Source organism: Apostichopus japonicus, chromosome 13 (assembly GCF_037975245.1).
Source record: "Apostichopus japonicus isolate 1M-3 chromosome 13, ASM3797524v1, whole genome shotgun sequence".
NCBI lineage: Eukaryota > Metazoa > Echinodermata > Holothuroidea > Aspidochirotida > Stichopodidae > Apostichopus > Apostichopus japonicus.
Window position 1 is genome coordinate 5,800,328 of NC_092573.1, and position 13,742 is coordinate 5,814,069.

Here is a 13,742-nt window from a genome sequence, read left to right on the forward strand (position 1 = left end):
ACAACTTGCCCAAGCATGACAAATTTCGTCAATGAAAACATTGCCGGCTTTTACGTCATCTTTATGAAAATTACATTGAAAAAAGAAGTACCCGCCAAATTTTCTTAGATAAAAATCAAACAACTTCAGGGTACAGTCCTGACGAAAGATACTGTACTATTCATCGTTATCCAGCTCCGGAGAAGTCATCTTGTAATATCAGATCGGGCTAAGTTAACGGTTTCAACTCTTAATGCACAACAGAAGGGTAGAACCGTGCGTGCAAGAATTTGTTTGGCCTGCGCGTTACATTCAACGTTAACGAGGTAGATGGCACATTCGGCTTACTTCACTGAGTATTATTCATGCTATTCCTGTTGAATGGAAACTAGAAGTAAGTAACAATCTTCATGAGAATAAGGCGGGATCATTGTTCGGAAGGATTCATTGTTATCCGTCCTTATCACGTTATATTTACAACACTTAAATTCAAAATTTTGTCTCTCCACCAAGGGCAGTTTCTAAATGGAACCTTATTTTAAATCTTAACGACATACAATGGCGAAATATCTTTCTTATTCCATTTAAATCTCTTAGAGAGAGTAAGCTCCAATACTTCCAGTTTCGTTTCATTCATAGAATCCCTGGCACTAATTATCTTTTATATCGCGTGCATATGGGGAAGGAGGAAAATCCTAGCATAAAATCCTAGCATACGCCCATTAAAAGCCCCATTGACTTACACACTAAATCACAAAAGTAATGTGGTCTCTAAGTCTAGATAGAAGTATTCACTAGCTAAACGCTACCCATCACCGGATAGCTGACAAGTTGGCCTTTCATGGCACCATCAATTTTTTGTATCATGACCGTGTAGATTTTTTACTATCCAAGCCGGAGGGTTTTGTCACTTGTAAACAAACCTCTTCACTCAGTGGTAAACAAATTTCCTACGCTGCTCCCGGGAGGCCTAAAGGGGTCTAAAATTGCCTCAATTGACCCAATGTTCTCACCACATGTACTTCCATTCATGCTCTTCAACATGCAAGCCACAAAAAACTAGATCATGATTGATAACAGGTCACAAAAGATGTTCTCCTGCTGCTTTTTGGCACTCTTCCTGAAGGAGAACAATCGAGCGGATGGATATAGACTCTAATAGGAGTATGCCACCTTGAGGGTGGGTGAATGAATTTCTATTCAGGGGGATAGCTGGGTGTAGAGAGAAACTATTGAAAAAAGAGCAAATAAAACTGCACAATGGAATCTGCAATCGAAGTTCTGTAACACTTTTTTCTTCAAATACCTATCCTAGCTCATATGCCTAACATGTTAATGGAATTCATATGGACCACCTCATGCGTTCAGCTTATAAATGCCAGGCCAAGGTCGAAATTACTGTTCACAAGCAGCACTGTTATCACTAAATCACTTTGGTTTTTTGTCATCTAAAACAATGTTTATTTGCATTATTGTAACTGCAAAGTCATTCACAATATGCATATCAACTGATGCTTAAAGTTTGCATCCCTTTGTTGGACAGTGCAAGAGTATAGGGAGTATGTGTGGAGATTGCCCAGAGAATTATAGATCTACCTCAATTATTCGTTCTCAATGTTATAATTTACCGAGCATATATTAAAGATGATAATGATGGTGGTACATTCAGTAGACTTTAATGACTCGCACTGCAGCCATACAATTTTTTTCCCGCTAAGAACACATTTTGGAAAATGTTTTAGCTGCCTATAATTAAAACAACAGGAAAACATGTATAGAGGACTTTATAATTATCTGATATGAATTTCCCAATGCAAAGAAAACTGAATTGTGATTTAAAGCAAGAATGACGCATAAACATAACAAAGTTAAGCATGTGAATTATTGTCAGAACGAAGTATCCGATAAAATTTCCTAGGCAGTACATTCCCAGGTAGTACATAACTAAAGCACCAACAAAACCATGGGCTTTCGTCCAAAAGTCATCCCTAATGAACCCATGTGCGTAGTTAACAACATTTTATTTGAGTAAAATATGCTACTTGTTTAATAAACAAGAAGTCTTTCCTTTCTATACTGTTGCTTCCATACAGTAAGTCTACAGTGTGAATTTCTGTCAGTAATATACAACATTCTGCAAGTTCACTTCAAAGATAAGTTTGTAACATTTCAAAATGCTTACAAGAGATACCAAAGTATATGTTGTTCCATTCCAATGTATGCTTCCTACATCAGTGAGGTGTAACCCTGTCATCTCAATAATAGATCCCATGGCAATTTTCTGACTAACTATCAATCACTCATCCAGGTACTTATACATGACACTTTTATCCTATTTGTTCCGTGCCATTCTTTTCATCTTGTCCGCGCGGACAGAAAATCACCACACCCGGAGGTTTTCTCCTAGTTGATAACGTCCGACCGGACAGAAAATACTGTCCCCGGACACTGTTCCTCCGAGAAAGTTGTCCTACAGACACAATTCTCAGGGAAAGTGTCCGTGAGACGCCCGAACACTATTCCCTGTAACACCGGCATGTCTGAGTTTGAGAAGATCAGGTCAAGCGGCACTATTTCATTGATCAAGTTCATATTTATCAGCGCTGTACTGTATACGTTCAGTGTCCGTTTCGTTTGAGTCCGAATAAAATATAACAGATTTCGGGTAAGTTTCGTCAAGAATTTCCAAATTTGCTCTGTAACATATCTAGTTTTATGACCATTATTTTAATATGATGATTAGAACATTGACAATTGTTTGAAGTTTAATTGCATGAACGAACGCAGTCGTTCAAACTATACGTACTGTAGTATATGTAGCGTGCCGGAGGCTCGTGTTACGTTCTTGGTTACTTGCAATAGGCAGGCAAGTAACCTATGTAGTCAAGTTGGTTTGTGCGTGTGTGTGGGTATGTGACACCCTAGCTTGTAAACACGATATCTCCAGATAGGTAACCTCTGCAGTTTCCATATTTAGTATGTGGCTTATCCACAATTAGTACAAGAATGCTATTGTTTTGTATGGAGGTCAATGGTCAATTGGGGTCAACAAAGGTCATACTGTATACAGCCTTACAGATACAAGAGGAATCACAACCATATCCTTCCTTCATCGATTTCCTTCTTCACCCGGAGACCAATCAACAAGAAAGAGATGGACAGCAACTATCAACAGAGAGGCTCCATCTAATGTAAACTGGCAGCCTACTGTGGATGAAAGAGTATGTTCCATTCATTGCAAGGATGGAGAACCAACAGCAGAGAATTTGCGATCAAACACAATGCCTGGGTTACTTCTTATTGAAAGGAACCAGTAAGGTAACCCAAAGGGTGGCTGTGTATTAAAAGATTGGCTTGGTTAAAGACCACCTGTATACCGGAGAAGCCATCGATCAACATCTAAAGCTGCTTTGACGCCGTCAGCACAGTATACAGGCCAGAACATTGCCACAACTCCGTTTTAAATTGTAATTGTTCCAACAATTGTACTTGCAATGGCTGTATCTGTAAACATATGGGGTGGAAACAAAAGATGGATTCTCCAAAGACATTCCTATTCCATAGAAATAACGAGAATCCAAAATCACCATTGGTCAGTAAATCCTCCGTCTGAGAGTTCTTCTGAAGTATGATGATACTGTAAGAAAGTTTACAGGATTACCTTCAAAAGCTGCTTTTGAAAGTCTACACACCCACTTGACCAAGAAAACCAGGAAAATGAGACACTGGGAAGGGCAGCATAAGTTCGAAATAAGTGGAGAGCATAGGTTTAGGTCTTCCTAAGAGAAGCAGGTCAGCTAAGGAAACTGGATTCAAGAAGTGGAATTTTCACTGTTCTTTGCTGCAGTTAATCAGCACTGAACGATGTTTTTCAAATCACTTTTTTTTTCTTTTTGGGAATTTCAACATCACTTGTTTAAAAATGCGAGGTTCTCAACAATATTCCGTCTTCCCTGAAATCTGAGTACAGCAATCGTCGATGTACCATTGATTGTACAAGAGTGTTTAATGACAATCCCAGAAATCTTGAAAACTTGCAAGCTCTCACCTTGTCAGCCTACATGCATCATATAATAGTGTGTAGTCTCTTGTAGCAATTGCACCGAATTGGATGATAAGTTTCCAGGCTCTCTAAAAGCATGAACGGAAGAGCGTCAGACAAGTTATAACCCAGCAATCTGGATTTCTTGATTTTTTGGATCTAGGTAATGTTAGCTTTTCGTGGGTTTAGAGAAGATTTATTGTTGCGTCATGTCACACTGGAAATTCCACCAGGTAGCAGAGGATCAGAAGAAATTATTGACCAAGGGTGAAGCAGTAAAAAACAAGAAAGGTTGCAAATACCCGTATCCATGTTAAATGAGCAATTGGTCGAATGAAACAGTTCAAGATTTTGAGAGACACTTTGCCAATCTCACTTATTCCTTTGATAGATGACATCATCGTTGTTTGTGTTGCCCTGTCAAATCTACATCCTCCCCTTAGTTCTTGAATTTTGTAATCAAATATTCATGGACAAATTTGATCCGCTCGGCAGGTTCTCAGCTAACGGTTTTTTTGTACATTTGCTATTTATATTGCCATACCATATTCAGTTAAATTGTGTAATTATTCCAGCATTACAGCTACCTATTACGAAAGAAATTTTTTCATCACTTTTCTTACTGGCAGATATTTTTGGTTCCTTCAAGCTACCTATAATACCTTATAATTAGCTCAACATTTTGCATATTTACTTGCAACAACAATAACTTATTAGGAGGTGAGGTTTACGAGGCAATTTTTATTTCCCACTAGAGTTCCTGGCATTTGTAGATGCATTAAATAAGAAGTGGTGAAGGTCAAATTAAGTATACTTATGCTAATGCTTGTAATCATTTCACTACAGACATTTCATGCCAATAGTGTGTCCATTACGTTCCTACTCTGTGTTAGAAAATTTGAAATTGATTTGATGTGCATGCCTATTTTATTGTGGATCGGAGAGGTGGTGGGGTGGCTGGACGATGATGACTTATGTTATAATAACTTAAGGAAATTTCTTTCACAGGAGTGTAAGAACAATAGTTTGTCCAATTGAGAACGGATGCAAGTTATGATTCCATCTATACTGTTTTCTTTTTCAAATTGTTTTCACAGCTTATTTTTTGGTCAGCATTACTTCTATTTTTTTGAAGGGAGGGAGTTCCAAAATGACACTCGTTGAACTTGATTTAAGACATTCACAGTATATGCACACAACATTCAAGGGGCTCAGTTAAATTAGTTTGAACAGTGCAGTATTTTTATGCTGGTATTTTATTTCGACAATCGTCTTTCTTGTTTTTCGACATTCACGGCATATACACACAACATTTACGAGGATTAATTAAATCCATTGAAAATTACAGTATGTTTATGCTGGCATTTTGTCTAGACACTCCATTCAATTGATTTTCTACATTCACGACATATTCACTCATCCTTATGAGGCTCAATTAAATCAGTTGAAAGTAGCAGACTTTGTCTGATTTCCGATATTCACAGCCTTTGCATATCCTATAACATTTCCAAAGACGCTTTGCGTTGGAGATGAAAGCAGTGTGCATTGCATGCCGTCCATACTTTACGGTCTGCAGTAGTTGGAAACCATTGTTCGGTCAGTTAAGTACATGTAAGGAACAAACTTCAGTTTCTGTTAGAAAGTGCACTGTACTGCCATCGGGTACCCGCCTGTGGGCTCGTTGCTGGACACTTGACCTCAATAAGCCCAGTCTCACAACATCTACATGAGACAATACCGTCAAGGCTTACCCCAAGGTATGCTTTCCCTGGGAATACATATAGACTTCAACCATTCACCTTTTTACCATTCACCTTTTTAGTTGGATGGTACCACTACTTCTTTTATCTGATATAGCAAGCTTTTGTTTGCCCTACCATTTCCCTACCACATACTTCAAGGGCTGTGCAAATGCGGAGGTAGGGTTTGTGTAACCCTATATTTGCTTCACTAGGGCTGTTGTGTCCACACTGAGGTCCTCTCTTAATCTACAAACTCTTCTGACCAGCAGGTGGACTACTGAGACAGTAATCAGTCCCTTTCTCCTTTCAGCCCAAACCGTACAGCTACTTTGAGCTCTAGTAAGTGCTTCAATATGAATAACTTGAAAAGCTGAATAAAGTGGGATCACGTTGAGTCAATGTCTGAACATACCTCTACTAGCTCACAAAGGCTTGGAGGGACTGCATCTTTCGTTTCAACTGTTACAATATTGTCAATTTAAAGTTACTATCAGGCAAATTTGGTTGGTAGTTACTTGGTGTTGGTATGTATTGCCAAAAACATGCAGTTCGACACGAAGGAAAGATGGCATCTACTGTATCCTCTTCAGTGGTTTATTTCTGGGAAGTAGCCATTGGTAGAAATAACTTCATAGCAGGAGGGGTTAATTCACTCTGAGACTCTGCAAGGGTTGCAAAAGAAGTCAACATTGCTTTGCTTTTTCTCTTAATGGAGTACTTTTCTAAGTATAATCAGGCACATCATGATATATGTGCAGTATTTTGCATAACAGAGGCCTTTTATGCTGTTACTGTACACCCTGTGTTCTGGCAAGCTCATCAGTGGGGGATGTTAAATTAAAAAATACTTTGCCACTGAAGTTTTTTTAAAGAAGAGACAGATTAAGGGCAAAATGCAGAACTGGTTTCTTGTCTTTCTTGATGACCTGCTGTTAATGTAATTCCCTCATCTCTCAACCCCACCAAGCACCGCCAAAAGTACGTTACTAAGTAACAGGGTAGAGGTTGGTCTGGATATCTTCTGGTAGCGCCTTGCGAAGACTTGAGATCCTTGCGAGACGAGATTCGACGAATGTTTGTTCAAACCGATGCTGGCGAACCCCAATTAGCGTATATATGAATAGGCGTAGTGTCAATGACCACTGGACAGCAGTAGAAATCAAGCCTAGGCTGAACAACTAGGCCGTGGTATTAATATTATGACAATGGGACAAATATGCTATCTATACAGGACTTCTGAGTACAGGAAAATAAATTTTTTGAGATGATGTTAATCTCTTGGATATTTTCTTGCGTGAAGCGTCAGGCATTGACACCAGTTAAGCTTTATTCTGGATTTTTCTGGCATACTCTCGTCGAATAATTTATACAAATAGAAACACGCATTCTTGATGTTTCTTGCATCTTTGCATAAGTTATTCTGTATACAGTGCTATGAAAGTTGTATCAGGCTCAGGAACGTCAATACGACTAAATAATACTCTTGAAATTACTTGCTCATTCTGGGAAGTTTTATAGAATGAATCGTATCGAAGGCTCGGCGATTAGGATAGTGGGGATGAATTATTGGAAGAAACGATGAGAACAATAATTCCAGTTGATATTGGCTGATAAGCGCACACAATAATCTGTGCGCGCGAAGCCCACTCTGAAAATATTCTAGGGGACCTTTTGTGATCCGTTGGGCCACTGTCCGGAAACGGTCTATCGGGCCCCGACAAGCTGTGAGGTATTTACAAAGTTATGGACATTAGAATACCTCTTCAAATGTCTTCAAGTGGTATTGGGTGCGAGAAACCAGTCTTATTTGTATAGTCTTTATCTAATTTGAAAAAAAAAATGGCCAAACAGCTGTTCAATTTGGGGGAGGGAAGAGTGTTAAATGAGGAGGATGAATGACAATAATCATTTGGATCTTAAAATCTTGGTGTGTGGTGGAAATATCAGTCAGTCTAAATAATGCATTTATAAATACATTTGGAGCAAAAACAGGGATTCTGTAACTACTCGAAGAAATAATTTGACTATTTTCACAACATAGATATAAATCTTTTAGGGATATGTGACTAGGGGAAATGTAATCACTGGTTGCAACTTGTAGGGCTGGAAGACATTTGCCACAGCCCCATTTAGTAAGTTAAAAAGGCCCTGGAACCTCCTGTAAAAGTAGGATTTTTGCTTTGGCTTCGAAGTCAGGCACTGAGATTTAGCACCGACGACTGCTAATGGTCCAACTGGAGAGGTCCACATAAACCGGTCATTTGGGGCGCGTGTTTTACGTTGACTCCTACTAGTCTAATTGCACTGGACTGTTTATTAAAACTAGACACTTGTTTATTTAACTCTTCCTTTTATAGTCTGTACCCCACGGGGTGCTATATATATGTATATATATATATATATATATATATATATATATATATATATATATATATATAAATTTGTGCTGTTTCGAGATTCTTAGCAAACTGTTAACGTGGTGATTATTATTAAATATACTTCTGTTGTGTACGGTATATGAATGATTTCAGCGTTTATTCGTTTACAGTTAATAAGGCACAAATGAATGATGGCTACCACCAGGGAGAAAACCAAGGTTTTTGCAGCCACAACTTTCAGGCATTTCTTCTATGTAGGATGCATGAAATCCTTCGGTGTTATTCTAAATGACACGATAAATCAGACTAGGGGATCTCTACCACTTGTTGCCCTGTCATTCTCCGCCCTCTATGGACTATCCTCTGCTTCAGGTTTGCTATTTCTTTAGTTTTTTTTCTGATAAAGGTAACTTCGTGACGCATTCAAGATTTTGTGCATGCACTCTAAAGTTCACGTGTAATAGTATAATTAAATTTTTAGAAAACATTGCAAGTACACATTTTTATGACTTCTGATCTTCGTAATGATTCGAGGATGTTAAGAAGTGTAACATTTGAACATTTTAGTGTCAGGGTAAAGGACGTTAATGCTTTGAGAGTGGCTAGGCGGAACATAAGTGTTTTTAAATATTATTGTCCAAGGATAATGAAAATAACGAGTGCTGCTATAATGTTTCTTTAACTGTTTGGGTTTTCAAGATATTCTCCTTTAAAATAAACTAAATCTCTTGAAACGCTCCTTTAAGAATAACTCGATCATGACGTCAGCCCCTCAGTACAGGCCTTTTATGTCAATGTTAATCCATTGCCTTGTATAAAGTCTACTGACTCAATCAAACCATCTTCTTGCAGCTTGATACAAACAACAGTCATTCGACACCATTTCTCCTTTACAAATTTGAAACATGTTCAGAACATGTTATCTGAAGCCATTAAAAGTTTTGTGTATTCCAATTGAGGTTTTGTGTGGCATCTGAATAAAGTGACCTCATGAACAGTGGTTTAGACTGTGCAGTCCAGTCCCTTGAACTGTTGAACCTCAGCTGTTTTAAAAAACCAAAACGTTATTTTTTTTTAAAACATAAAAGTTTTAAGAAGTATCATATTTAATGATAGCAATGTTTTCGTAGCGGTCTGCAATATATCAAAATTAGTTTCAAGCCTCAAATCTTCCATTAAGTATATTGGCTCAATAATATTATTATTGTAATCACCCACCCTCCCCCACAACCCATCATTTCATCCACAGCGGGAAACAATCATTCAATTGCTGAACAGTTTAACTTTATAGCTTGAAAACTGTCAACGCCAACGTGCATCTGTGCACATCGCTATGCCCTGTGCATGGGTATTTACATTTCTTTCGTTTTCTCATTGCAGCTCCTCTTGTTATTCATTTGATGAAAGTATTCTCCTCTCGGTCCATCGTTTTAGTCGGAGGGTTCCTCGTTGGAGTCGGATTTATCTGTGAAGCGTTCTTAGCCAACAACCTCTGGAAATTATTTATCTCAAATGTCATCACTGGTGCGTATACATACTTCCTTTGACGGAATTATAACTGATGAAGTAGTGAAGAAAATTGTTTATTCATGGTCAACGACCTCTCCGCTGCATGTCGCGACACCACGCCTGTGTGAAATTCACTTGCTGAGAAAAAACTTTCATGGATTCATAACCCCTTCCCTTCCCCGACTCACTCCATTCCACCGGTGTCGGGGCCTGCTATTTCTTTCATATTCCTTAAATTTGTATTAGCATACTCCCCACATACCCCCACCCCCAAGAAAAAAATACCAAACATGGTAATCCACATTGGTTAGTCTATATATCACAAAAAGAAAATGTATTCTAAAACCTAACGTTATACATTGGGTAATGACCGAACATGAGAATTGTTAAATTGCCTGAAGAAAAGTTTTGCTGTGCAAGTTTTTACCCAAAATTGGCATATACTGCACCTACGTGTACTCATGTATAGTACGTTACTATATATTTGGCCGACTTTTTTCAGAAGGATATAGTGGGGGAAAGGGGAGAGGGGGTGAGATGGGTCATCATTGGGGTGGAGCAGCGTAACGCCATGGGGTTGATATGCGACGACCCTGACAACCCTAAGGGCCCGAGCCTATACAAAGCAAAATGCCTGACATATGTACGCTATATAAGAAGGTGTACAGGTATGGGACTCTTGTATCAGCTTCTCATTTTCGTTATCCGTTCATGAATCACGGAGAACATTTATTTATAATGATGGGAAATATTTGATGGGAAAGTTTGTTTGGATCTTCGTAAAGTCTAAATTAGATGAATATTGTTGCAACGTAACTTTAGTCACTAGAGACATTACCCGCCACCTGCTTTCATATATATAATAAACATGGCACGTCCACCATTTTCTAATATGTCCGGGTTAAAGCTTGCCTTTATCCTTGATCTTGCAGGTATTGGCTTCGGTATTAGTAATATTCCACTGTACATTGCTCTAGCAGAGACTTTTCAAGATTCTTTCGGGACTGCACATAGCGCCGTGTCTTTCATCGGCAATTTTGGCATGATGCTGATCCCGTTATTACTAGAATACTGGCGGGAAAAGTATGGACTGACGGGCTCCCTAGTGCTCTTCGGGGCGCTTATGTGGAACCAAATTGTATCAGGGGTTCTATTAGAGTCAAAAGCAAGCACAGAACATAGAAAGGAGCCAATTGACGAAGAAGCCGAAACGTCTAGCATTGCGCCAAGACCCGACCCATCAGCATCAATGGAAGACTCTGGCGGAATCTACCACGCAATCATCGCTCATCCGACAATACCTTGTTTCTATGCTGCACAGTGTATCCATATGTTAGTAATGGTATCGTGGTGTATGTTCCTTCTACCATACGGAGTCGAGAAGGGATATACACAAGGAGAAGCAATATTGCTTACCACGATTGGTGGATTTGGATTTTCGCTTGGCCGCGGTCTTGTTATTTTCGTTTTCTACCTTAAATGGCAAAGTCGCTTGGTCCTGATAATAACACCGATTTCACTTGCGACGGTATTCTTTGTACTAACTGTTTTCACAAATGATTTAATTTTGCTTTGTTTCGAGTCCGGAATCATTGGAATCTGCTTAGGTTATATCTCTTCATGGATGTTCTCCTATGGGAGAGACATAACGTGCTTGCATCACTTTAACTCAACCGCAGCTTGGTCAATGCTATCTATTGGTACAGGAATGATCTGCAGCGGCCCACTATCAGGTGAATATATAATCAGATGTTGAAACTGTGGTTGCTTTAATACTAATAAGAGTAATTACTTTAAAATTGTTAAGTAGGCGCTACTCACCTATATATAACACGGGCATGATATACTCTACATTTAATTGCAATGCTCTCATTAACTATGTCCCTATATTAGAATTAACTTCAAACTAAATTAAGCAATATCACTATATTGACGTTCCAAGATAATGAATCTAAGAAATGCCTCTATAACTAAATCACTTCGCTTTACCCGTACTATATGCAATAAACTCTATGCAATACGTAATATTAAATGGATCTTGTTTTTAGAAACATTCCTCACTTTCTCTTCATATCAGCCCATCTTTTTCTTTTCTCTGACCTGCGACAGGATCTGTTTACAACATCCGGGGTACATACGACGATGTGTTTATATTTCTGACCATCTTGGCTGTAGTGGAAGCTGTCACTATTATCGCATCCATTTCTCTGAACAGAAGAAGCCCATCGTGTGATTACGGCGACAAGTGAATGAGCTGTTCATAAACCTATAGACAGGCCGGTTAAGAGTAAGGATTCTTGGTCCATTTTCTTGGTCCATGGTTATAAGTTTAAAATATTTTCGACAATTTCCAAGACTTTTGCATTATGGTTAAAAACTAGTAGATCCTATCTATGCTTGATTTCCAAACTGCCTCAATAGTACGATAGTATCATGGGCGGTTAACGAATACCAATCAGGCAACAATGAGATAACACATAATAATGAGACAAATATCTGACTGGCAAGAATATGGACTCACTACAATACTATAGTGGTATCAGTTAATTGAACTTCCTGAGGCGGGAAACATCTGTTGCGACAATAGTGCACAAACAAATTACTCCTTCATCCCCTCGTGTACCTACCTGACCGGGCCGGAGATTTACACTGCAATACCCTGCCGTCTTTATATACTCCACACATGTGACTTGTAGTCTGTGTACTGCATAGTGCGTCCTTACTAAGTATTCTATAGCGTGTAGTTATAACCGTTACCGTCACGGTTTGCCCTCGTGGATTTTTAGACGTACTCAAGGCAATTAGTTTACAGTAGTATAGGAAGAGGTGAAGATCCAGAGATGTAGGTGGTGTACACCCATTCCCCACCCCCCCCCCCTCTCACCACCCCTTTTCAATCTCAACCAATTTTTTTTTTGTATTTACTTTTAGTTATTAGTACAACTTTGTGTGTTGACTTTATTATAGACTTATAATTAATAGCCTACATATGCCTCAGAATGCCCCTTTCACGTCCAATAAAGTTTCAGTTTTCTGAGGGAGGATCCTCACATGCCATTTTATGGGAGTTTACCTTAACTAACCCCAGAATCAGCGGCCATCCTATAAAAAATCCTGGATCCACCTGTGACGAAATAGTAACAAGTTATGTTCTCGTGCTTGAAGCCATCTATATACTCGTAAACACATCAAGGGGGGATTCTATAATTGTTACTCGTACTTATGCCAGTACGCGTATATGCTACTACACAAGTATATAGTGACATGCACGTATCGAAGTGATGGTCCCTATATAGCATTAGATAAACTTGTTTTGAAATTGAACGTTCAACGTAAAATGTACCAAAGTTTATGTTTCCTCTTGAATGAACCAACCAACCCCCCTCCCCCACCCCAAACCCACTGACAATGTTTATGAGAGTATACGAGCGTATACGACAGTATACAAGAGTATGCGACAGTATACGAGATTATACGAGAGTATACGAGCGTGTACTAGAGTGTACGAGTCTACTGAAATTATGAGTTTAAAATAGTGATGGAATTACCAAAAGTAATTGGTTCATTTGTTTTTATTGAAAAACAGTTTGCATGAATAATTAAAAAGTGTGATAATTTATATAGGCTATGCTTTGGCGATGAATAAAATTTGGGGAAACATTGCAACAATTGTTGAATATATTCACTAGTATGGTTTATTTAACTTTTGGGTAAAATACCAAGAAATAAAAACCTTGATCTTATATTTTGTACCCCACCCCCCTTCATCTCAAATTCTAGGTGATAAAAAAAAAAAATAAGTAAGAAACGTTCCCCATTTTTCGTTATACTCTCACCAAACACACACACACACACACACATATATATATATATATATATATATATATATATATATATATATATATATATATATATATATATACACACCATATAATATGTGTGCATATATATATATATATATATATGTATATATATATATATATATATATATATATATATATATATATATATATATATGCACACATATTATATGGTGTGCTATTTCGGAAGCCTAACTCCAAGAAGCTGCACTCAAATAAATTATTATAAACG

The 13,742-nt window shown here is 38.2% G+C and overlaps 1 protein-coding gene across 1 annotated transcript; it reads left to right on the forward strand.

Annotated features, from left to right (window-relative positions):
* The first annotated feature begins 2,528 nt into the window (after positions 1-2,528).
* Positions 2,529-13,498, forward strand: LOC139978755 (monocarboxylate transporter 1-like). The gene is made up of 5 exons (XM_071989230.1): positions 2,529-2,644; positions 8,312-8,513; positions 9,522-9,665; positions 10,583-11,383; positions 11,760-13,498. Exons 2-5 carry the CDS (start codon positions 8,330-8,332, stop codon positions 11,897-11,899), a joined length of 1,269 nt encoding a protein of 422 aa, XP_071845331.1. The 5' UTR covers positions 2,529-2,644; positions 8,312-8,329; the 3' UTR covers positions 11,900-13,498.
* Positions 13,499-13,742: the final 244 nt, after the last annotated feature.